We start from the raw sequence: 26481 nt of genomic DNA, 5'->3' as shown, positions 1-26481 counted from the left end.
AAAGTAGTACTTGAGCAGTATCTGATACATCTGTTGACTCATCCACGGCCAAAGAGAACCAGTCTTAGTCTTGATTTTTGTCACGCAGTTGTGCTGGTATATTTTGTGCAATGTCATCTATTCTTCGAGCCACAGTGTTTGCCGACAAAGTTATGTTTTTAAATAAATTAACTTTTTCTGGACACATTTCTTATGCTGTTGCAATAGTGCAGTTCTTAATTAATTCACCGTTGGTAAATGGCTTACACTGTTTCGCACTAAATGAGCCACACCAAAACTAGCACGAGTTGCTGCATGTTGTTCAGCATTTACTTTCTTAAACAGCGACTGCTGGGTTTTTAGTTGGCGTTTCAGAGACTCATACATTTCTAATCGTTCGCATCCTGCAAACTTGGAGTAATTCTGAGAGTGCTTAGTCTCATAATGACGTTTTATATTGTATTCTTTGAAGACTGACATTGCTTCATTGCAAATAATACACTTTGGTTTGTTACTTGGCTCCGACACGAAATATTGACATCCCCACTGCTCTTTAAAAATGCTACATTCACCATCAACCTTTCGTTTCTTTTCCATATTTGTACAAAACTTCACAAAAGATTGTAACCTGAAAACAAAACTGTGCTATTTAATACTAATAAAATTAGGGAGAAGTCTGACTAAACAAAATGCAATGAATTTATTTTTAAGGTACTTTAATTACTGGATTAAATACTCACAATTACACTGTAGTTCCACTAAAAAATACAGTGAAAAAATACTCAAGTCGTGCTATACGTATTTCGATTTTCAGATTTTCCTTGTCTCTTCGAATTCAAACTTTGAACTGGCCCAGACTTCGTCGTCTCACCTACTAGTACAGCGCATAAAACACTAAACTCGTGAGACACTCGCAACATAGACACAATCACGCAACAGAACTGTCAAATATATGCTCTGGCTCTGCTACTCACTACAAGACTATATAACTAAACTTATTGTTGGGCCGCTTGAAATAACAATGCGTTGACATACTCTACCTCTGTTACGTCTTGCAGTAATAGTGTTGCTAACAATGATTTTGAGATTTCGTTAACTTTGCAAGACGCTTTCATGAAGAATGTGCAGTGACATACTTTTTTGTCGGTGAAATTCGCCAGAATAAAATACGCCAGAATTTTGGTCAGGTATGTCCACCAACCAAAATTACGTAATTAAATAAAAATCTTAGTTCATTTCAGTGCTAGCCATTCCCACAACCTTAGATTTTTGCGATTTCATCTTTCCTTTAGCCTTACATTACGGTGGTCATGGAGTGCTAGGTTGCTTTAATCCCACTAGGTAGATCTTGGCCCTTATGACTTCGTGGAGGAGTCAATGTGGCCCACGGACTAAAAAGTTTGGAGACCCCTGCTCTAGACCAGGCCAATTACATCTAGCATGGTTTCAGTTACCTAGTGACATATGTCTCAATATTATTACAAGTTAAATCAGGCCAGTCTTTTTGGGACACCCAGTATTTAAATTTTATAATTAATATTTTGACACTGTGAGGAATTTAAATACACTATTAATGGTAGTAGTGAGAACTGAACCTGAGCTGGCAAACTGCCAGTTGGTATGTTCTTGATCACTGAGCCATGCCATTTACCTCATGACTGTTGCTCAAAAATCAACACACTACTCAAAAATTGTTCAAGTGTGTTTTATGTTTTTCTATGAGCCACTCGGACCAGATATTTTAGGAACATGATAGGGATACCTACTTGCTTCCATTCACACCGTCTGAGTGAAATTGGTGAGCCCCTTCCCACACTCTCCCCTTGTAAGTGCCACATGGCTCGAATTCACTAAGGATTAACATATTAGTCTTTAATACAAGTATTGGTATACACAAATTTATTTTAAGCTGAATGTGCTACCAATTTTTAATCAGGAATTCATCTACAAAATATAAGTAGTTGAACAGATGAAATTATTTTTTGCCTAGATTTTTACAATACTGGGCAGATGATAACGTGTTTTTTGTGGCTGCAAATTAAAACTCTTTCTGAGCTAGCATCTGCTGTGGATATTACTACTTTCCTCAAATTGTCATGTATTATTTATGATGAGTGTTGCTAGTAAATATTACCCACATGGTGGCTACAAAGGTCCATTACCCTCTATAATAACCAGCATAAACCCCTACACTTAAATAATGTGAACAATCGTTTTTTTAGAGTTTTCTTGAGATATGAAGCATTATTTATCCGAAAGATCAGCCAGTGTACTGTCACTCTCATGGTAAAGGAATCGCCATCAGGTGCTGTGCAACATTTTCAGAGCATTGCTGGTATAAGTCAAGTGAAAGCTTGTCTCACAGCATCTTTCATATCGTCAGTGGTATCGTAATGGTTTTGTGACACAATACCTTTTATGAATCCCCATGCCCGGCCACCACACAGCCTAGACCTCACCACATGTGATATTAATTACTGGAGTTCATAAAGAGTATTGTTTCAGAAACTGTTATGATACCACTGATGGTCTGAAGCTTTCACTCAAGTTACACTAGTAATGCTCTAAAAATGTCACGCTGAACCTGGTGGCGTGTTGTCCTTTGCCAAAAGAATGATGGTTAGCCGACTGATTCTTGGGACAACTAATGGTTCATACCTCAAGAAAACATCTCTAATGAACTGTGGATCACGGTATTCATTTAAGATTAGGGGGTTATGTTGTTTACTATGGCGGTCAATGAGACCCTGTGGCCACCCTGTAAATTGTGAAGGTGCCGGTTAAAAAGCCCAGCTCCTTGCAGAAGTATCTAAAAGAGTGTAGCTGAATGATTCACATTTCTGTTCACTTTTGTGCATAAACTATGAGGGTAATCCCAAAAGTAAGATCTCCTATTTTTTTATAAGTACATAGACCTTTTTATTTCTACAGTGGTTTACATCAGTTTACAGCTTGAACATTTAGCTATTTTTCGGCATAATCACCATTTCTGTCAATGCATTTTTGTAGACACTGTGGCAGTTTTTGTATGCACATGTCATACCAGCTCGCCGCCATGCTGTTCATAAAGTTATGAACCTCTTCTTTCATCTAGTCATTGGAGCTGAATCACTTTTCGTCCAAATGTTCTTTTAACCTTGGGAACAGCTGATAGTCACTGGGTACCAAGTCAGGACTATAGGGCGGCTGGGTGATTATGTTCCACTGAAACTGTTGAAGGAGAGTAACGGTTTGCCAAGTGATGTGTGGGCGAGCGTTGTCATGGAGAATGTGTACACCCTTGCTCAACATTCCTCTTCTTTGGTTCAGAACTGCCAGTTTGAGTTTTTTCAGAGTCTCACAGTACCTGTCAGCATTAATTGTAGCCCCAGTGGGCATAAAGTCGACCAACAATACCCCTTTCCCATCCCAAAAAACGGCTGTCAGGACTTTACCGGCAAACTGTGTTTGTTTGAATTTCCGCAGCTTTGGCGAAGAAGGATGCCGCCACTGGCGTGATTGTTGTTTGGTCTCACGTGTAAAGTGGTATGCCCAGGTTTCGTCACCCGTAACAACTGAGACCAGAAAGTTGTCCTGTTCAGCTTCAAGGCGGTGAAGAAATACGCGGGAAGCATCAACTCGCTGCCGCATGTGGTCCTCAGTCAGCATGCGTGGCACCCATCTTGCGCACACCTTCCGGTAGTTCAATGTTTCTATTAAAATTCTGTGAGTGGTGCTTCAGGAAACCTCAGGAACCAACGTGCAGAGATCATCCAGGGTGATCCGCCAATCTTCACGCATGTTTTGCTCAACCTTCAACACTGTATCCTCAGAAGTTGACAGTCTCCCGCCCCTTTGTTCGTCGTGAATTTTAGTCCGACCAGCTGCAAACTCTCTACATTACCTACGAACATTTTTGACATCCACGCACGACTCACCATACACTTCTGTCAGTTGGCAATGGATTTCAATCGGTGCAGTGCCATTTGCCTTCAAAAATCAAATAACTGCGTGCAATTCGCACTTGGCGGTAACATCCAATGGGAGCTCCATTCTCAATGACTGCCAAGCCAAGACTGAGTGCCTCAGCGTGGTGTGCGGACGGTTGCATACAGCACATGAAGCACTCTTCATAACACTGTGACCAACTGCCACACAGAGTTCTGTACTTGTAAAAAAATAGGAGACCTTACTTTTGAAATTACCCCCATACTTTATTAGGCGCGAGATACAACACAAAATTGACTTTTTCTTCACAGTGGGTACCACAGCAAAGAATTTGTTAGAAGATGGTGTCATTTTCCACAAAATTACACGGTAAGGCATTAATGAGTGGGAATATGCCAAATGTGTTTAGATGTTGATTGGTTTGTTTCCAAAACTAGCATTCAAGCAAAGAACAAAGGTTGTTGGTTGGTTGGTTTAAAAAGGGGGGGGGACCAAACTGCTAGGTCATCGGTCCCTCGTTCCGATTAACATAATTCCACAAGGGTGGGAGTAAAATAATTGAGAGAGGGGGGAAAAAAGAAAGAAAACAGCTGGAAGAAACGAGAAAACCACAAGAATGACAGAAGGGCAACAAACACTAAAATGGACAAAATCGGACAAGAAAACCACAGAGAAACACAAGAAACACGTAGAATGGATCAAAACAAGAGAGCTGGCTGACCATGAGAATAAAAAGGAGAAGCCAGTCACTCCGCAACATATTAAAATCTCCACCCTAAAAGCACTAGGGTGGAGGACACAAAGGGACAAAGGACATGCGCTGAAACTTAGATCAAAAAATAAAACCCACTCTCACAAATAAAACGTAAAACTAAAGCTGCTGTTGAGGCATTGTCGCCCAATACCGAAGGTAGGGTGCTGGAAAAGTTAGAAGTTTGCTGCAGAGCTGCTAAAAGTGGACAGTCCAGCAAGAGGTGGAAAACCATCATTTGTGAGCCACCGCGACACCAAGGTGGGTCCTCGCGATGGAGGAGGTAACCACGCATTAGCCACATATGGCAAATGCGGAGCCAGCAGAGGACAACTGATATCCTGCGAGAGGACCACATGGAAGACTTCAACACATTCGTAGTCTCCTTAATGACACGCAGTTTGTTGTGCATACTGTCATGCCATTCCGTATCCCAATGCCGAAAAACTCTCCGGTGTAAGAAAGAATGCAGGTCAGTTTCGGAGATGCCCATCTCCAGAAGTGGTTTCTGTGTAGCTTATTTGGCCAGCCTGTTGGCAAGTTTGTTGCCTGGGATTCTGATGTGTCCTGGGGTCCACACAAACAACAATGAACGACGGGACCGTTCCAGGCCTTATATGGACTCCTGAACGGATGCTACCAAAGGACGGTGAGGGTAGCACTAGTTGATAGCTTGTAGGTGGGTCAAGGAGTCAGTACACAGGAGAAATGACTCACCAGGGCATGTGTGGATGTGCTCAAGAGCATGAGATATGGCTGCCAGCTCTGCAGTGAGAACACTGCAGAAAGCTTATTGAACTTAAGGTTTGAACAACTCAGTAATATGTTCTTTTCAGTTCTAATTGTCATCAATATGCACACTCGAATTTGGAACATCATAGCTTATAATCACAGATGAGCACAGCGATCAGTTGCATATCAATCTGAATTTTGTTGCAGATCTAGCTAGATTTCAGCTACAGTATAGCCACCATCAGTGTGTTTAATAGTGAATGAACTGAGCCATGCACAGTTGAACACTATTTTAGCAGTATGTGCTTATACAAGCTTTCTGGGTCTATACGGCTCACTATGAAACCCAATGACGATGGCTATGATGTAACTGATATCTATCAAGATCTGCAATAACATGCAGATGGATTCCTGAGCATTTCTGTGTTTGTCCCTGATTATAACCATTTCACAATCACTGGGCACAACAATTCCTAATGGAATCCAACCAGATGATATTCTATCTATTTACTGACTCTTATTGGTGTGCAATATTAATTGTTAGTGTTATTCCATTTGCAGTACAGGATTGATTATACTGCCCCACATGCACACATGAGAGTCCATTTTCAGAGAATTGCTTAACTTACTTAATAATCCTTTGAAAACATTGACTATTTCTTCAGTTGCTTTCTCTCTAAACAAGCTTAATTTCAACACCTGTATCAAATGCAAAACTCTGCTTGATACATATTATGTGGGAGGTCATTTACACAATTAATTAATAGTAGCAGTCCTAAAATTTAACACTTTAGGACCCCATGATTCTCCCCAGTTATTTTCTTTCTTTCCAACAATGTTTGAATCACTTAGTACTATATTTTGCATTTATCTAGTGAAAATGATTCAAACCATTTGTTTGTAAAACTACAAATTTTGGAAAACTTAAGCTTTTCTGGAGCAAGATCACACAATCATATGCCTTGGAAAAATAATTAAAAATACCATCTGGTGATAATTTGTTGTAAAAAGGCATGTAATATTTTATGAGTACATATATAGAAATGGAATTCTCAGAAAAGTAATCTTCCTGAAATCCAAACCATGACACGCTAAGTAAAATGTTTCTATTTAGGTGTGATACTGCTCACATTTTTTCGTATTTCTAGAGAATACTGCTGGGAGACGTCTGGGGGAAGAAAACATAACTGTCTACAAAAAAAGGCTCTTTCTTAAAATAGTGTTTTCTCTAAGCTACTTGTACAACAAAAGCAGTCCCAATACTGTTCAGTGTTTCCTTGTTAGCAGACATCAGTAGAAAACAGATAGCAGAAGTATAATGTGGCGCTGATGACTGATACAATATATTACATGCAGCACAAAGACACTTTACATATCATAATAATGCTAAAGACACAGTTTGGAAAGCATATCTACGGTTTTGAGATTTAGAATGATCAAGTTTGAAAAGATGCAATTATGCTTGTTAACTTCCCAGCATTGTATTTTCGTAACTTAAATGAATGGAGGGTGGGAGGGGGAGGGGACAATCACCAAGTTATTTATTTTTAGATAAGTAAACTTATGATTACAACAATACAGTGCACCGAGAAAGATGTACCTGAGTAAAGACACCAACACACCGATCTGGAGTATGTAACGTTCCACATGCAACAATTGTTATAAGTCCGTGTGGATCAAACCTACCACGGACACCTTCTCTTGTCACATTAGGATTAAAAGCAAGACCCAACTGGTTTCTAACCCAGTCAAGCAACTGGGAAACACCACTGGCTGCACTACCTTGGCTGACCTGAAACAATTTACACAATTGTTAATTACTTTCGTAAATTCATGTATTCCAAATACAGCACCCTGTTTACATGCGAAAATGTGAAAGACTTAATGGAGTATACAACAGTTATTGCTGTTGCTGTTTAAAAACAGTACACGACAAACAAACCACCAACTTTACAAACAGGTGACCAAAAAGTGATCTTTCGCATCTTTGTAGTGTCAGCTAATTGCAACTGGTTGCCAGATCCTGAAGACTCAGCCAGGGAAGATTACTAAATACCCAAGGGATTTTCCCTGTTTTGACTGTCTAAACATTTTGTGCTCAATCATGTACAAACTGACACTCACATACGAAGTACTTTCTTATCTACAATAAATAAAATTTAAAACAATTCTGGTCCTGTTGCGAAACCAAGATGATGATTTACTTTAACTTTAGTGTAAAACATTCACGAAATGTATGTGTAAGTCCAGCTAGCAAGACAAAATGCCAGAAGTGGTACCTCATATGCCCTTCGTGAGTCAGTGTCTCACGTGGTTTTTGTGCTAGGTGGTCGTGTTTAGTTTTTATGGGCATTTCTCATTGTCATGTGTTGTGTGTCTTGTGAAACTGATGATGACAGGTGTCTGGGAGTGATGCCTGTGCATAAACTGCAGAAACATATATGTTGAAGCAAGCATTTGGAGTAGACGCAGTAGGTCACAGTCAAAATCATGACCAGGTCCAACATTTTCAAGATTACAGAACATCATTTGAAAATGACCCCCATTCAGGATGGCCATCACCTAGCATAACTCCTAAAAATGTTGGAGCTGTTTGGAATATGGTGCTGGTACATTGTAGTCAGACCATCCAGGACATATACAATATAGAGGAGCTGTCTTACAAGAAGTGTCTGAGGATATTGTCCAGCAAACTGGAGATGCAATGAATTGCCACAAAGTTTGTATCGCAAATTCTCAGCGACAGGAATGACAGAAACACATGCAAGTCTGCAGAGAACTTCAAGAAAGTGAAGCAGACTATCTTTCAATGGTTATTGTTGGTGATGAAATCTAGGGTTATGGGTATGAACCCAAAACCAAGCAGCTGTCACAATGGAAAAACCCATTATACTCTCCCCCTCCCCCAAAAGAAAGTCCGGCATGTGAAGAATAATGTGAAATCCATGGCCACCTGTTTCTACAACATGGTAGGAACTGTCTGTAAGGAGTTCATCCCTCCTCATCAATCCATCAATGAAGTGTTCTACTGTGATGTTCTGGGGGAGGATGTAAGAGACAATGTCTGGGAAAGTGATGCATGGTCAACTGGTTTCTCCATCATAACAATATGATGTCACACACTGCACTGATCATCCGCGAGTTTCAAAGGATGGTTCAAAGGGTGGGGGGGGGGGGGCACTGCTGTTTTTCAGCAGTAGTGGCACTGAGTTAATTTTTTTATTTCACAGGATGAAACTCCAGCTAACATGCCAAAAATTTCACACAACTAAGGAGATTCAAGCAGAAAGTGGTATTAAACTGCCTGATATAAGAAGCATTCCAGGGAGCTTACAGTTCATGGAGAAACCATTGAGAGCAGTGTATGCACTCCCAAAGGGACTACTTTGAAGATAATGGTGGTGAATAACATCCAGTTAAAGCATAATTTTATTTATTGACGTATTATGGGAAGTTGTATATAGCATCTTGTATTTACCATACTCAGTTCTAAAATATGGTTCTTTGACTGGATACCAAAAGGCCACAGTGCTCATCAACAATTACTGAAAAGCAACTCTGAACAGGTGGCCAACAATATGGCTTGCAGGGATATATGCTTTGGAGGAGCATGGGTGCCAGATATGTAAACTTCTGATCAAACGTGTGGCTTTGAATGTTAAATTTTAATTCAGGAAGATTAAAAGTGCAATACTAACAGTTCAAACACCAGACTCGGATTTTTCCGTTTAAAACTTAATTCCTGTTTTAGTAAATATTTGTTCAGCTTTCTAACAGTCATCTGCCACTGACAACTATTTGCTACAAGACTGACAACACAACATCTGGTAGATGAATCCCACTTGGGAAATGGTCACTGGACTGCAATTCATCAACCACTTCGCACTGAGTAGTGTGTGCAAGCGTCAGAGAGGTTATGAACAGATCAATGGCAGAGAACAATCCCGGAAAATGAACTAAAAATTGAAAAGTTGTCCACCAATAAAGAGCACTGGATAGAGATTTATACTGTGAATGTAATATTATAAGTAGCTATTATCACCCTTAAAAAGCAACCTTGAGTGGCACCAGTGTCTTGTACACTGCCTGACAAAAAAAGTGAAGCACCCAGAAGGCATGGTCGGCTGTTAAGGTAACTTTGCAACTTCGAACATGTACACACCATTGGCGTGTATATGAATGACTGGAGTTGCAATTCTCTGTGACACTGGCCACAAGAGTGAATCGGTGTTTTTACCAGGATTGGTAGGATATATACAGAGCAGCATGGATGGTCCCAAATGTTGAGTGATCATTGTGAAGGACACAGAGAAGCTGTGTACTCATGTGAGGCCGTGCTATCAGCACCTGAGACAGTTTGGAAGGAGCCTCGTTGTGGAGTCTATTTAGATATCATGATGACAGCATCTCTGGTAAATATAAACAATATGGGCAAGTGGTGCAAAATGGATAGACTTAAAGTTATTTTAGTGAAAGTGGATCTGTAGTGCTGATTGTGTTTTTAATGTTAAATTGTCTGTTAGATACTAAACTTTGGCCTTTCTGTTTCAAACAGAAGGACACATGAGAATGAGAGGGAAGACATATTTGCCCTCAAGGTCCCAGTCAACCATGTCTTATCAGCATAAGGGTGAATATCTATTGTGCACCAAGCAAATCTTAACTCATTCACATCTGCACCTGCAACTTGAGAAAAAGTAATTCTGTGACATTCCACACCACTGGTCGTTCAGTATTGTGGTGCCAGTTTTCAACAGCACAACGCACATCCACTAATGGCATAGGTCTTTATGAACTGTCTGTGTTATGTTGAGGTACTCTGGTGACAACAAAATCACCTGATCACTAACCAATAGGAAATGTGTGGGTCCAGCTCGGATGTCAACTCCATCTCAGTGGCAGTAAAAGGACATCAAGGACCAGTTACAACAGTTGTGGGCCAGCTTGCGTCAGAAGAAGATACAATGGCTTTAACACACTCTTCCCCCCTGAGTCAGTGCATGCATCCAGGTCAGAAGTGCATGCAATGTCAAACTGATAAGTAAGCCTATACTGCCAAGTTCTATGTAAATCTGACTCAACACTGTAATCACTGAAATAGCATCTCAAATTCTCTCAGCCTATTAAGTTTCTCTTCTCCTTCTTGATGTCAGGCGGTGTAAAAATTATCTAACTGAATGTACGAGTCAATATCTAACATAACATGGGGAGAGAAAAGACAAAAATAAAAATAAATGAAAAGAATAATACATAAATAAAAAACACATGGATGTCTCTAGAAGCTCCATGTGTGGAGGTGTATATGAACAATATGCTTTTAACTATTATCAGACCTTTCCAAATCTGAAAGAGATGCCTAATAGGTGTTGCTTGCTTAGGAAATCCTGTTTTATGGAAGCCTCTAGCAGAATAAGGTTATCAAAGATGAAGTGGTACCTCTTGAAACGACACAAAGTGACACAGTAACTGTGGTTGACCATCCACTTCTCAATCTTTCCCTTGCAGATGGCGATGGCAACACTATGATAGATGCTTAGGCACATCTTGTGTCTCCCTGATTTAAGGATGGGAATTAAAATAGCTTCCTTCCATGAATTAGGCAACTGTCCTGTCTGCCAAATTAAGTTAACAAATTTTATGAAGACTTCCTTAGTAATAACAGTGACAGTCCAAAAGAAAAAAAAATATATGAAGGATTTTGTCAAGCCATGGACCTGTGTTAGCTGCAGCAGACAATGTCAAATCCAACTCCAACACAGAAAATGAAAAACAGTAAACCTCACAACTACCTTTGTCAACAGTCATTCACTGGTGAGGGAAAGCCAGATCCTGCTGGTGGTGGTTTGAATAAAATGCTCTGCCACAGTCTGCACTATTTCTCTCTTGCTGCTCAGAAAGCAACCATTCTTCATTACTGCATTAAACATGAATCTCCTATTTTTCTCTTCAAACTTCTCCTTGTGGCTTCCTATATATCCACTGGTTTTGTGAAATTGTTGATAAGGCTCAGAAACTTTTGCCAGCATCTCTTTTTGCTCTGGTATACTATACAACTGCATTTTGCTTTAGTCACCTGAATGATTGAGATATTCTCACTAGATGGCCTGCACACGAACCCTAACACAGTCATGAATGAAGAATGCCATTAAGCAATAGGCTGGCCTCACAGGTTTCCAGAAGACTTTGGCACAGATGCATTAGCAGTGTGGCTGACTGTATTGGTAATATGATGGACTCATTCCTGGATGGTGTCACTATTTTCAACCAACCAGTATGCAGTGCACCATTCAGTTTGCCTTTCTGAGCAACCAGCTTGGAAGCTCACTTTCAGGTGCTCCTTGGTTTGATCGATGCATCCCATTTAGGAAGTGATCATATGACTGCAGTACATCGACCACTTCTCACTGAGAAGTGTGTGCAAGGACTGGAGTCACTGAGAAGTGTGTGCAAGGACTGGAGTCACTGAGAAGTGTGTGCAAGGACTGGAGTCACTGAGAAGTGTGTGCAAGGACTGGGGGCGTTAAGAACAGTTCAATGGCTAGGAACAATCCTACAGCAGTGAAGCAACACATGTTCTGCTCCTTGTTCACTAAACATGAATCTATCAACAAGACACTCTTGACAGTGCGACCCCAGGTGAAGATTGTAGTGAAGCCCTACACAGCATGATATTGCATTACAATACTCATGAAAGAGGAATGGGCAGTGGTGAGTCTCTTTGTCCAGAGCGTGAGATACATCTCACCAATGGGTCCCAGTGAGATCAGATTTTCCTGGTCCATGGCAAATTGTGAGGATGTTGGGGATAAACTGCCACCACCCTTGGTCAATAATCACAAGAATGTGCTGAAAATTTTCATTAATATTAAAAACTACCTAATGTATCTTTCAAGTTATAGTTCTAAATATTGTTTAAGGAAGATCAGTCTTTATTAAGAATAGATGTATTGGTAAATTATATTAGCTATTCCTTGCATAGCTGTAAGTGTTGCAACACAGTAGTGGAATAAGAAAGGGAGAGAGCTCAAGAATTCATGCAAGTATTCTCAGTGGACGAAGAAGATTTGATGTTCAGCGTTGCAAACCTAGTTTATCCATTTTGGCATACATACTGGGCTATGTCTACTAAATATTCGTATGACAGGTGTGTTCATAACATAAAACTCATCAGACACCATAGAAGGAGACATGGCTAAACTTCATTCACAGGTGATTAGAACATGTGAGTTCACGTTACTGTTTTCCTTTTCTTTGTTTATACTCATTACAGTGTGCATAAAGGCTGAGTATTATTTTCGAATTTATCACTTAAGTATTTTCTATGATTATGGCTATACTACTACTCAGCTACTACATTTAATGTTCTGTACAAAGCTTGCCCATACTGAAGATGCATTTCATGCTTTATTATGGAAAATTCAGTGACGGATGTAGCTCTGACTACTCACACTTAGGAGGATGGTGGTTTTAAATCCCCATCTGGCAACCCATATTTAGTTTTTCTGTGGTCATGACAACACTTGACACACATGTGCAATAATGGATCTACATATTTTGACAGGTTAATGAAATGCTTATGAGTTCCAGCCATGTTTTCTTTTCCTGAAATTGCTATGGGAGTAAGGGGGATAAAAATAAAAACCACACAAATATCTGAAGAATTTAATTGTTAGTGCCAAATTATTTCCATGCTGCTCATCTTTTTTTAATGTGTTGGAATATTTGCAGGTGAATTTCTGCCGGTCAGTGCTGTACATGCACAGGGAAACACAAAAGGGACACTAGACTAGCTAGCTGATGAGTGTATTGTATATATGTGAAATTACTCTGTGCAGAGGATTTGCAACAACTATATGCCAGATATAATTGTGTGCATATTTAGCATTATTAAATGTGTATCATTCAATTTACAGATCAAAGTAACAATGTTTAGTACTACCTTTAATATTTAAATCTGCACAATTTAACTACATGTATCATATTTGGGTATTAACTGAGTATTTTCACAGATCCACTGTCCTACAGGAAAATCTACATGGTGCAAGTTTAAGCAAATTGAAATCTACCATTGAACCTACTATTCATGTTGGATAAGCAAATAGTATTTTGCCATGCTGACAACTGTAATTGAACTACATATAAAAGATGCAAACCAGGCTCCCTTAAAGCAATAATTTATGTTAACAATGAAGAGTTCACTCTTAGAGGCTACATCAAACACAGAGTGGGCTATCCACATGCACGGAATGCGCCACGGCTTGTAGCAGTTGGTGGTGATCAAAAAGACCCACCACATGACACAGCATTCCAGTTGCTGACTGGCACCCATTCTGAAAGTGTCAGCTGCTATACAGTAGACATTAGTTCCAATGAGGACATCTCTTACTCCTGTCTGCCCTTATTTCAAGAAGTGAAAGTACTGGGTACATAGCCAATAGCCCTGTCTGCAATAAGAAATGATTGTCATCCACTGTCTGTTCAATAATTGTAAGGATTATAACTGAAACAGCAGCAACCAGCCCCAAACTTGGTAGAAATTATTTTCTTTTTTCTTAAACCTGTTTGGAATTGTAAAAAACCTATCAGATGGTTCATGCAACAATTCTTGATAGAATTCTGTTTTGTGGTTACCGATTTTGAGGTACTCTAAAATCACCAGGAAAGTATTTCTATTTAAAATAGAGTAAACATGAATTACAAATGGAGTTTGGGGAGAGAGATAGCAGATGGCATTAAAGTCAAATAACATGCAATTTGGTGAAACTTTTGTTGCGTATGTCCTTGAGTGACATTCATCAACTGTTTCTGAGTAACATTTCAGAGTACAGTGTGTTGTGCTTGCATTCTGTGTGTATTGGACAGTTATTAATAACAGATAATTAGCCTTAAGCTTAAGGGAATCGCAAAATGTTGCATAATCTGAATACAGTTATGATCAGATAAAAAAAATTCCACCATAATAATCCTTGTTACTATTTTAAAGCCAAGATATCATAATGTGTTTTTGACAAACAAGCATTTCCCATAGTTATTTGCAAGAAATTATTGTAAATTTTCATAAAATAATTTACATAAATTTTAAAAATTAATTTATTTCATTAGAGTCATTTGTTCCTGCAACGGCACAGATGATTCTTTTTTTTATCATTTTTCATTTTACAAGACAACCCATGTCAGATTCGAAGAAAAGATGTGACAGTATCACGTCCAGTATTAGAAATATGGTTTTCACTGAGGTACCCTTAAACAAGAAATTACCAATGACCATGATTTGCCACTGTGTTTTCTGAAATGAAACCATATGAATTTTTTGGTTACTAAAGTGTTTTCTTTAAAACTACTTTACCAAGTAATGCATCTACTGCTTCTACATCCTCATTTCATAAAACATGAGAAAGCTTCACAAGAACCATTATTTGCAAAAAGTTTAGAACCTGATACTCCAGGAATGGATGGGTGAGCACATAGACCAATTTAATATTTCAAAAAGGCAGTTCCTGGAGTAGTTGCCGTACAAAGTATAACTCACCAATAACATTTGGTTGCAAGAAAGGTTAGTGGACCTTTACTGTTAACTACAGTATGTAATTAGAACAATTAACAAGTCAGATGCAATGCTCTCAATAATAGATTGTTTCAAAATTTTTGTGATGAAAATGATGAAGGTTACAATTGTTTACTTTTGCACATACAAGTTTGTTCGGTATCAAAGAGTACCTGGCTAAAAACATTTTATGATCTCTAAAACTGTTTTATGACAGTTTTTCGAAACAAAGATGACGCCTTAAGAACAAATTTATTTAAGTTTCAAAATGAAACAGTTTATTTAACTGATTTATATACTAAATTTTAATATTACTGTATAACAAATTTAACGAAATGAATCTACAGCTTCAAGGAAAAGATTTGAGCTGATGAAAGCAAAAATAACTTATTTCTATATTCATGCCAGAATTTGACTTGTACAAACAAAATTTAGGTCAAAGATAATTCTATCACTTTTCAAATCTTATCTCTGTGATATAACTAAAGTTGGCATTGTGATATATTGCCAACATTTGGAAGCACTTAAAACAAACTTTAAAAATAGATTTCATGATGTCCTTTGTGTGATCATTCCAGATTGGATACTACCTATCTCAAACCAACAGACACCAGATTCATCACACCACAGAAAGACTTGATGGAATTGTTCACCAGTGAAGAGCTAAAATTGAAAATTAAATATCAAGAATTCTGGCTTCAAAGGTGAATTCCTGTATTGTATCTAGTTTTATGGATTAGAGAAAACATGTTTTCCTTGCATTCCCATCATATTTAGCTGAAACCGGATATCTTGTAGTGTACTAACACCTAACATTTCTAACTGGCACTTCAAATTTTTTATTTTAGTTCTAATTTTTCACTTTAGTATTCCTATACAATGTTCAGCTACAATTCATTGTGGCTTATGTGCAGAGCAGATTTGTTGCTTCAGCAAAAATAGATTGTTCCTATGGAACATCATTTGCTGAAAGCAACTGTGGAAACTGTGCCTGTATTACATACAACATTCCCGTAATCCTCGTCCTCAACCTTCGCTTGTCCATGTCCTTCACCCACCTACTCCATTCCCTGCTCCCACCCGAGCACTGCCTTCTATTCCATTACAGCTTGGATGTCAACATCTTTTGAACATCCTCTCAGGTGAAATTTCAGTACACATTAACAGTAATGTAATGTAAGCCACGTGTAACAGAATGAATGCTAATACTGCAGACAAAATATCTTAGGTTCTCATTGTCTTGAGCACAATCTATGCAGTAAATACAAAACATCTCTACTCTGGTAGCTACAGTATTTATATTTCTAAATACATGTATATTTTGCAAGAGATGTGGAGGTCACCTATTGTACCACTGTCACTTGCGCCCTTCCCTGTTACAGATTCTGCAACTTGAATGAACTATCTAAATGGATAAATCAAAAGATAGCTAACTTGCATTAGTGTGGAATAAATCAATTAGAAGATTCAGAGCAATACACATTTTACAAACAAAAAAAGCATTTACACTTCTGCGGTATGAGTTACATATATTGATGTATGCAGATATCATATTCGCATATATTTTAGAACATTACCTGCTCTCCTGGCAATAACAACATTTCTGCTGCTGCATCTGCCCAAAAGTGTTCTTCCCCAACACCACCAGCATTCAGAAGTTTATAGAACCAGGTCACAAACTGCTGACTGAATTCGGTGATAGGAAAGTTTGCCTGAACAGCTATTCTATTATCTCCACTCATATGGCACACTGCATCAGTAGTTACTGTGGGATCCTGGTATGTACCTGTATCCTGCACAACGTTTGGAACACCTGTAGAGTCTGACAGTGGATTTGAATAATTGTGAAGCTCCAAACCATAGTGATGACTGTCTCCACCTCTTCCGTCACAGTCTTCTGAGCCTGAGACATCAGAACCAGCTCCAGAATCATCAGATCTGTTCTCACAGTTATAATTACCAGTTTCAAACCTCACAGTAGTTCTTTTTTTACTTATACCCAAGAGTTGCAAAATGCGTTTTCTAAGCTTATCCTTAGGCTCACTCAAAGAGACACTTTGCTGTCTATCATGCAAGTATTTAAACAGTACTTCTTTGGTTAATTTCTTCCTGCTAAGCAGAACATCAATTGTCTCTGTGTGCAGCAAAATTGCTGCAGTTGCATCTGAAATGTACAATAGCATATAACAATTAGAAAATATAAAACAACATTTATATTACCAAGCAGCAACATTCTGAAAAGCATTTACTTAATCTTCTGTTATACACAAAATAAATACCGTGTATAATAATGTAATGTATAGTGCCTAATAATGTAACTTGAAAGAAAGCTCCAAGTACACAATTCCATATATATGCACAGATTTCTGCACATTAATCATCTGCATTCCAAATGGGGATACAAGTCCGTTCAGCATAACAGCAAAAATAAATACTTTGATTTGTTTTTTTATGACAACTTCATTTCATTTGCTTTGAATCAGGACATAGCAGATAACAACATTTATTTTATGTCATAAAGAAATGTAAGGCACAAATACGCTATTCGACTAAGCTATCAATGGCCAATCACTGAATTCAGTCAGGAGTACCTACATGCAATGGTTTGAAGGGAAATGACAACAAACTTTCTTGTAAGTAAAACAGACAGCAGGTTAAAAGGCATCAGCAAAATCCTAAAGAGACAAGTCATCCACAAAAGGATGTTGTTTATAAACATCCATCTGACCAATCAGAGTGTCTCTTTCAATCTAGGATTCTCTCCTATATTAGTGGATGAGAAAGAAGATTCACCTGCTATTTTCATTTAATACTTCAAACAAAACATTTGTGTAGCATTACACAGACCTCAATCAGCTATTTACACATTGGCAAAATCACTTTTAACCAATACAAATATTAGATTAAAGCAGAATTTACCTTCTTGAGTCCAAGTATTCTCATGTATTGTAGAAGTGGCTGATGAGGTGTAATTACTTTGTTTTCAAATATTTGAGCTTTTGGTCAAGAGACCTTCTGTAGTAGAAGGGTAAGAAGGCTGGAGCAGTGAGGGGGTGGGATAGCTGGGTAATGGTGGGGGAAGGTGTAGTGCTGCCTGTGGGACCTTACAAGAATGTGGTGAAAACAGGATAGGGTCGCTATGTAGTGTTTCCTTTTCCTTGGGGTTCTGCCGTGAAAAATATAAAATAGAAAATCTGATTGATATCTTGAATTTTGGTGGTTTCAGTTACGGATAAGGCGGACTTACTATTGATTGAGATAGTGCTGTAATTTGACCGTGCATGGCAGACCGGGTCGGCAACACTACAAAAAGCGACTGTACGGAAATAGCATCAGAAAACTAATTGAAATTGACCTTATAATCTTGTTAGATACGCAATATTAATTACAATATAGTCTTCATGGCTGTCCTCCTAATTTCTCTTGTAGGACGACCCGTCTTTCACTTTTCTCCGTCTGTTGAAAACTTCAAGTTGTCACTGTCATGATCAATTTACAAATTTGGCGATAACCACCTCGAATCACTATTGAAACAACCTCGCTTTGTAATGTAATTTTAATTTCCACCCAAAAGCACATTCAACACATCGCCGAAAAATACATGTCTTTTGTATGAAGACAAGAGAGAGAGTGTCTAATCAATTAGTTGTTAAAAACAAAAACCTACGCAAAAGTAAAAAGACGAACAAAAATTATTTATAAAAATCGGTCGCTGGCGCAGCGCTCTTCTGCGTGCGCGATCGTAAATTATACCTTTGTATTGGCGGAGGCGCGGAAGTCAAAGTACCATTACAGCTAGGTGCAGTTGGGAGGTTTGGGGAGAGGGAAGGGGCATTGAGAAGTAGAGAAGGGAAAGAGAGGCAGTGCTTGGGTGGGAGCAGGGAAGGAGGTAGGTGGGTGAAGGACATGGACAAGAAAAGGTTGAGGACGAGGATTACGGGAAAGTGGTATGTAATGCAGGCACAGTTTCCACCTGTGCAGTTCAGAAAAGGTGGGTTTGATAGGGAGGACCCAGATGGCACAGGCTGTGAAACAATCATTGAAGTAAAGCACATTGCGTTGGGCAGGATGTTCAGCAACTGTCTCTTCACAACAGTTTGGTGGTGGTCATTCATGTGGACAGAGAGCTTGTTAGTGGTCAAGCTCACATACAAAGTGTGACAGTGGCTGCAGCTCAGTTTGTAAGTCACATGACTGCTTTCACAGGCCACCCTAACTTTGATAGGATACCTGTGAATGGGTTGGTGGTGGTGGTGGTGGTGGTGGTGGTGGTGGCGGTGGTGGTGGTGGTGTATGGGGTAGATACTGTTTTTATTTCTATTGCAGGAATTTGAGCCTTGAGGTAAGGGTTTGGGAGCAGGGGTGGAGTAAGGATGAACAAGAATATTGCAGAATACCACTTTCAGAGGGGTAGGAAGGATAGTGGATAGGATATTCCTTACATCAGGGCATGACGGGAGGTGGTCAAGACCCTGGTGGAGAATGTGATTCAGATGCTGTAGTCTTGGGTGGTGCTGAGTCGTGAGGGGAGTGCTCCTTTGTGGCCTTGTGGCCAGAGATGAGTGTGGGGGAGGTGATAGGTGACTGGAAAGACAAGGCATGGGAGATTTGCTTCTGTACAAGGTTGGGGGGGGGGGGGGGGCGGAGGGGGAATGAAGTAACTGTGGTCCGTGGTGAAGACCTCAGTGAGACCCTTGGTATATTTAGAGGGGGACTGCTCATCACCACAGATGCAGCGAATACAGTGGCTAGGCAGTATGGAAGGGTCTTCTTGGCGTGACACAGGTGGCAGCTGTCAGAGTGGAGGTACTGCTCGTGGTTGGGAGATTTGATATGGATGGAGCTACTAATGTAGCCATCCATGGAGTGTCGGTCTACATTGATGAAGGTGGCTTGTTCGGTTGAGGTGGACCACATGAAGTGAATGGGGGAGGAAATGTTGAGGCTCTGGAGGTGTATGATACGGTGTCACCCTCAGTCCAAATCACGAAGATTTCATCAGTGAATCAGAGCCAGGTGAGAGGTTTGGGGTTCTGGGTGGTTAGGGAGGATTCCTCTAGATGACACAAGAATAGGTTGGCATAGGATGGTGTCATGTGGGTGCCCATTGCTGAACCATGGATTTGTTTGAAGGTGATGCCTTAGAAGGAGAAGTAACCGTGAGTGAGGATGTAGTTGGTCATGGTTACCAGGAAGGGTGTTGTAGGTTTGGAGTCAGTCAGGCATTGAGAAAGTTAGTGTTGGACCTAAGAAGTTGAGGGATTGTATATACTGTTAGGTTTGTGGACTGGAGTCACTGTGGCAGAATCTGACAGCTGGAGGAGTTCCTCTGCTAGGTTCGAATCAAAGAGGTCGAGCCTTTGTCGGCAGGTTAAGATTATACAGTCAGGATGAGTTTTTAAGTGGTGTTCTGGGGTTCTTTCTGCAGATGTAAGGTTAGTATCCATGTTGAGGGCTTTGGGGAATTATGGTGAGGCAAAGTATAATGTTAAGAAATTCTGAAATAAAACAATCTGGAAGATTAAAACTACGCACAGGTGTTCTACCAACTTAGCTACTAAGAACAACTCAGACCTGTCCTGATAGCTTTACTTCTGCCAGTACCTCATCTCCTACCTATCACAGAAGAAATCCTGTGAAACTTGCAGGGATAATACTCCTGGAAGTAAGAGCCTACCGAATATCAGACCAGCTGTGTGGCTGGATTGAAGAGTTTTTAGCAAACAGAACACAGCATGTTGTTCTCAATGGAGAGATGTCTACAGATGTTAAAGTAACCTCTGGCGTGCCACAGGGGAGTGTTATGGGACCATTGCTTTTCACAATATGTATAAATGACCTAGTAGATAGTGTCGTAAGTTCCATGTGGCTTTTCGCGGATGATGCTGTAGTAGACAAAGAAACTGCAGCATTAGAAAATTGCAGCGAAATGCAGGGAGATCTGCAGCGGATAGGCACTTGGTGCAGGGAGTGGCAACTGACCCTTAACATAGACAAATGTAATGTATTGCGAATACATAGAAAGAAGGATCCTTTACTGTATGATTGTATGGTAGCGGAACAAACACTGGTAGCAGTTACTTCCGTAAAATATCTGGGAGTATGTGTACGGAACAATTTGAAGTGGAATGATCATATAAAATTAATTGTTGGTAAGGCGGGTGCCAGGTTGAGATTCATTGGGAGAGTCCTTAGAAAATGAAGTCCACCAACAAAGGAGGTGGCTTACAAAACACTCTTTTGACCTATACTTGAGTATTGCTCATCAGTGTGGGATACGTACCAGGTCAGGTTGACAGAGGAGATAGAGAAGATCCAAAGAAGAGCGGCGTGTTTTGTCACAGGGTTATTTGGTAAGCGTGATAGCGTTACGGATGTTTAGCAAACTCAAGTGGCAGACTCTGCAAGAGAGGCATTCAGCATCACGGTGTAGCTTGCCATCCAGGTTTCGAGAGGGTGTGTTTCTGGATGAGGTATCGAATATATTGCTTGCCCCTACTTATACCTCCTGAGGAGATCACGAATTTAAAATTAGAGAGATTCGAGCGCGCACGGAGGCTTTGCGGCAGTCGTTCTTCCTGCAAACCATACGCGACTGGAACAGGAAAGGGAGGTAATGACAGTGGCACGTAAAGTGCCCTCCGCCACACACCATAGGGTGGCTTGCAGAGTATAAATGTAGATGTAGATACTGTGAAGAAAAGGATATTGCGAAGACATGGCTTAGCCACAGCCTGAGGGATGTTTCAAGAATGAATTTTCCAATTTACACCAGAGTGTGCAATTTTTATATGCCAGGAAATTTCGTATCAGTGCATTCTTTGCTACATAGTGAAAATTTTATTCTGAAAACAATCCCCCAGGCTGTGGCTAAACTATGTCTCCACAATGTCCCTTCTTCAACGATGTTTCGCAGGAGAACTTCTCTAAAGTTTTGTAGGTAGGAGATGAAGTACTGGCAGAATTAAGCTATGAGGACAGGTTGTGAGTCGCGCTTGGGTAGCTCAGGAGGTAGAGCACTTGACTGTGAAAGGCAAAGGCCCAAAGTTTGAGTTTTGGTCCTTTTAATCTGCCAGGAAGTTTTATTTCAGAGCTTACACTTCTGCAAAGTGAAAAATTCATTCTGGACATTGTGTAATGTTAAAAGGAGGTGATTTGTAGGCAGTGGGGGTGGATCATGGATGGATGGATGGATGGATGGATGAAATGAGTCAGGCATGGTTCAAATTGCTTTTGAATTGATTCTTATGGGTAGGGTTGATGGTGAAAAAATGTTTCCACTATAGGGACCAGAAGAAAGAGAGAAGGGGTATTTATCTACATCTACATCTACATACATACTCCGCAATCCACCAAACGGTGCATGGCGGAGGGTACCTCGTACCACAACTAGCATCTTTTCTCCCTGTTCCACTCCCAAACATTACAAGGGAAGAATGACTGCCTATAAGCCTCTGTACAAGCCCTAATCTCTCTTATCTTATCTTTGTGGTCTTTCCGCGAAATGTAAGTTGGCGGCAGTAAAATTGTACTGCAGTCAGCCTCAAATGCTGGTTCTCTACATTTCCTCAGTAGCGATTCACGAAAAGAATGCCTCCTTTCGTCTAGAGACTCCCACCCGAGTTCCTGAAGCATTTCCGTTACACTCGCGTGATGATCAAACCTACCAGTAACAAATCTAGCAGCCCACCTCTGAACTGCTTCTATGTCCTCCCTCAATCCAACCTGATAGGGATCCCAAATGCTCGAGCAGTACTCAAGAATAGGTCGTATTAGTGTTTTATAAGCGGTCTCCTTTACAGATGAACCACATCTACCCAAAATTCTACCAATGAACCGAAGACGACTATCTGCCTTCCCCCACAAGTGCCATTACATGCTTGTCCCACTTCATATTGCTCTGCAATGTTATGCCCAAATATTTAATCGACGTGACTGTGTCAAGCGCTACACTACTGATGGAGTATTCAAACATTACAGGATTCTTCGTCCTATTCATCTGCATTAATTTACATTTATCTATATTTAGAGTTAGCTGCCATTCTTTACACCAATCACAAATCCTGTCCTAGTCATCTTGTATCCTCCTACAGTCACTCAACGACGACTCCTTCCCGTACACCACAGCATCATCAGCAAACAGACGCACATTGCTATCCACCCTATCCAAAAGATCATTTATGTAGATAGAAAACAACAGCGGACCTACCACACTTCCCTGGGGCACTCCAGATGATACTCTCACCTCCGATGAACACTCACCATCGAGGACAACGTACTGGGTTCCATTACTTAAGAAGTCTTCCAGCCACTCACATACTGGGGAACCAATCCCATATGCTCGTACCTTAGTTAGGAGTCTGCAGTGGGGCACCGAGTCAAACGCTTTCCGGAAGCCAAGGAATATGGCATCCATCTGATACCCTTCATCCATGGTTCGCAAGATATCGTGAAAAAAGGGCGAGTTGCGTTTCGCAGGAGCGATGCTTTCTAAAGCTGTGCTGATGCATGGACAGCAACTTCTCTGTCTCAAGGAAATTCTTATTTTCGAACTGAGAATATGTTCGAGAATCCTGCAACAAACCGATGTTAAGGATATTGGTCTGTAATTTTGAGGATCTGTCCTTCTACCCTTCTTATATACAGGTGTCACCTGCGCTTTTTTCCAGTCGCTCGGGACTTTACACTGGGCAAGAGATTTGCGGTAAATGCAAGCTAAGTAAGGAGCCAATGCAGTAGAGTACTCTCTCTAAATCCGAATTGGAATCCCATCAGGACATGGCGATTTATTTACTTTCAACTCATTCAGCTGCTTCACAACCCCAGGGATGTCTATCACTATGTCCTCCATACGGGAATCTGTACGATCCTCCTGTGTGAAAGATTTTTCAAATGCTAAATTTAAAATTTCAGCTTTCATTTTGCTGTCTTCCATTGCCAGGCCAGACTGATCAGTGAGTGACTGGATGGAAGCCTTCGATCTGCTTACCAATTTTACGTAAGACCAGAATTTCCTTGGGTTTTCAGCAAGATCTTTTGCTAAGGTATGACGGTGGTAGTGGCTGAATGCTTCGCGCATCACTCTTTTTACAGCAGCACGAATCTCTACTAACTTTTGTCTGTCCTCATTCTCCCGATCTTTCTTGTACTGCGAGTGCAACTGCCTTTGCTTCCTGAGCATTCTCCGAATTGTGCTGTTAAACTACAGTGGGTCTTTTCCGTCCGTAACCCACTTTTTCAGCACATACTTGTCCAATGCGTGATTTAAAGTGTGTTTAAAATTTGCCTATAATTCTTCCACATCCATCGTACCGGAAGTAAATGAAGTCGATTCATTTACTAAGTGGGATGTTAACAACTGCTTATCTGCTCTTTCTAGTAAGAATACTCTCCTAGCCTTCTTGACAGACTTTTTAACTTTCGTAACCATAGTTGTAATGACATCATCATGATCACTAATCCCTGTCTCAACAATGACACCATCGATGAGGTCTGGCCTGTTCGTGGCTACCAGATCTAAAATATTTCCATTACGCATTGGCTGTCAATTTAGCTGCTCAAGACAGTTTTCGGATAATGTGTTCAAAAGTAATTCACATGACGGCTTGTCTGTACCACCTGTAATGAATCCATAGACATCCCAGTCTATACTAGGTAGGTTGAACTCGCCTCCGACTAATATAGCATGATCCGGGTACTTCTGCGATACAGAATTTAGACTCCCTTTGAATGAGTCTAGAACTGTCATGGTGGAACCTGGTGGCCGGTAATAACACCCAACAATTAACTTTATTTCCCCTAGCCCTGTTAAATGTGTCCAGATAACTTCACAATCACACTCTAGATAACTTCACAATCACACACTACTTCGACCTCAGTAGACACAATATTTTTGTCAACTGCAATGAAGACACCACCACCTACGGTGTATAATCCTAATTTATCAAGTCCAGTATGATTGAATTTCGGAGTGGGGCAAGAGGTATGGCCTCTGGAAAGGACTGATACTTCTGCAGGGCTTAGGCTTTCGGAGGAAAGTTTCATGAAAGTGTTTTGGGTCTGTTTGGGTTCTGGATTCTGTATGGTGGAAGGAGGCTGTTTCTGGGAGTGTGCTGTAGTAAATCTGAGAGGCATGGTTTATCAGCTATGAGGGGTTTTGGTGATGGCTTGGAGACACTTGTAGAGGTGGTGAATAAAGGCAGTCCAAGGTGGGAATAGAAGGTGAACAGGTTTCATAGTTCTTTGAGATGGCATTGTGCATGCTGGTCTAGTTTCTGGATGGCAAGAGTTTCAGGGTGAGGGATGGGTTGCAGGAATTCGGGATTGCACAGCATGAGAATTCCCTCTCCCCATCCCCAACACTCCCTACATGCCTACCTTCTACATGCTTCTGGAAGTCCATAAACCCAACCACCCTGGGCAGCCTAGTGGTTGCTGTGCCCCCACTGAGAGAATCCCTGTGATCATAGACCAACACCTTCAGCCCATAAGCCATAACCTACCATCCTATATGAAAAGACACCAACTACTTCCTCCAATGTTCCTGTTCCTTTACCACACAGCATCCTTCCTCTGAACCAACCACCCTCAAGGCCCATGGCCTTGCCACTAATGAACACTAACTTTCTCAATGCCTGCCTGACTTCAAACCTACAACCTCCTTCCTGGTAACCACAACCAACTATATCCTCACGCACAGTTAGTTTTCCTTCTAAGGCATCACCTACAAACTTATCCATGGTGCAGCAATGGGCACCCGCATGACACCATCCCATGCCAACCTATTCATGGATCATTTAGAAGAATCCTTCCTAACCACCCAGAATCCCAAACCCCTCACCTGGTTCAGATTCAGTGACGATATCTTTGTGACCTGGACCGAGGGTGACACACTATCCACATTCCTATGGAACCTCAACACCTTCTCCCCATTCGTTTCACCTGCACCTCCTCAACCACGCAGGCTGCCTTCATCGATGCTGAACTCCACCTCAAAGATGGCTACAACAGTACCTCTGTCCAATAACCAATCAACCACCAACGATACTGCCACTATTTTGACAGCTACCATCTGTTCCATACCAAGAAGTCCTTTACAGATTAGCCACACATATGTGTCATTTCTGTAGTGAAGAGCAGTTACCCTCCACATATACCAAGGGTCTCACTAAGGTCTTCACAGACCGCACTTACCCTCCCAACCTTGTACAGAAACAGATTTCCTGTGCCTTGTCTCTCGTCACCTACCACCTCCCACATACCCACTATCTGGCCCACAAAGGGACACTCCCCTTGTGACTGATCACTTACTAGGACTCAAGCAACTTAATAACATTCTCCGTCAGGGTTTCGACTACCTCTCTTCGTGCCCTAAAGTGACAAATACCCTACCCATTATAATTCTCACTCCTCCCACAATGGTACTCTGCCACCCACCAAACCTCCGCAACAATGCTGTCCATCCCTACTCCACCCAGCTCTTGCCTCACAGCTCAAATTCCCACAATAGAATATTCAGTCAGACCTTGACAAGATTTTGAAGTGGTGC

At 40.7% G+C, this 26481-nt stretch overlaps 1 protein-coding gene across 3 annotated transcripts in view; it reads right to left on the bottom strand.

Moving 5' to 3' along the window:
- Positions 1-26481, bottom strand: part of LOC126250536 (uncharacterized) — an 83633-nt gene that overhangs the window by 13670 nt on the left and 43482 nt on the right. For all 3 annotated transcript variants that reach the window (XM_049951568.1, XM_049951567.1, XM_049951566.1), the window contains 2 exons: positions 16511-17097; positions 6990-7181 (listed from right to left, as the gene is read on the bottom strand). In XM_049951568.1, coding sequence (XP_049807525.1) covers positions 6990-7181; positions 16511-17097 — 779 coding nt within the window. The remainder of the gene's footprint in view (positions 1-6989; positions 7182-16510; positions 17098-26481) is intronic.

The sequence above is a fragment of the Schistocerca nitens genome, chromosome 1 (genome assembly GCF_023898315.1).
Source record: "Schistocerca nitens isolate TAMUIC-IGC-003100 chromosome 1, iqSchNite1.1, whole genome shotgun sequence".
Classification (NCBI taxonomy): Eukaryota; Metazoa; Arthropoda; class Insecta; order Orthoptera; family Acrididae; genus Schistocerca; species Schistocerca nitens.
Note: the sequence above shows the minus strand (reverse complement) of the source record. Positions and strands in the feature narration are given on the sequence as shown.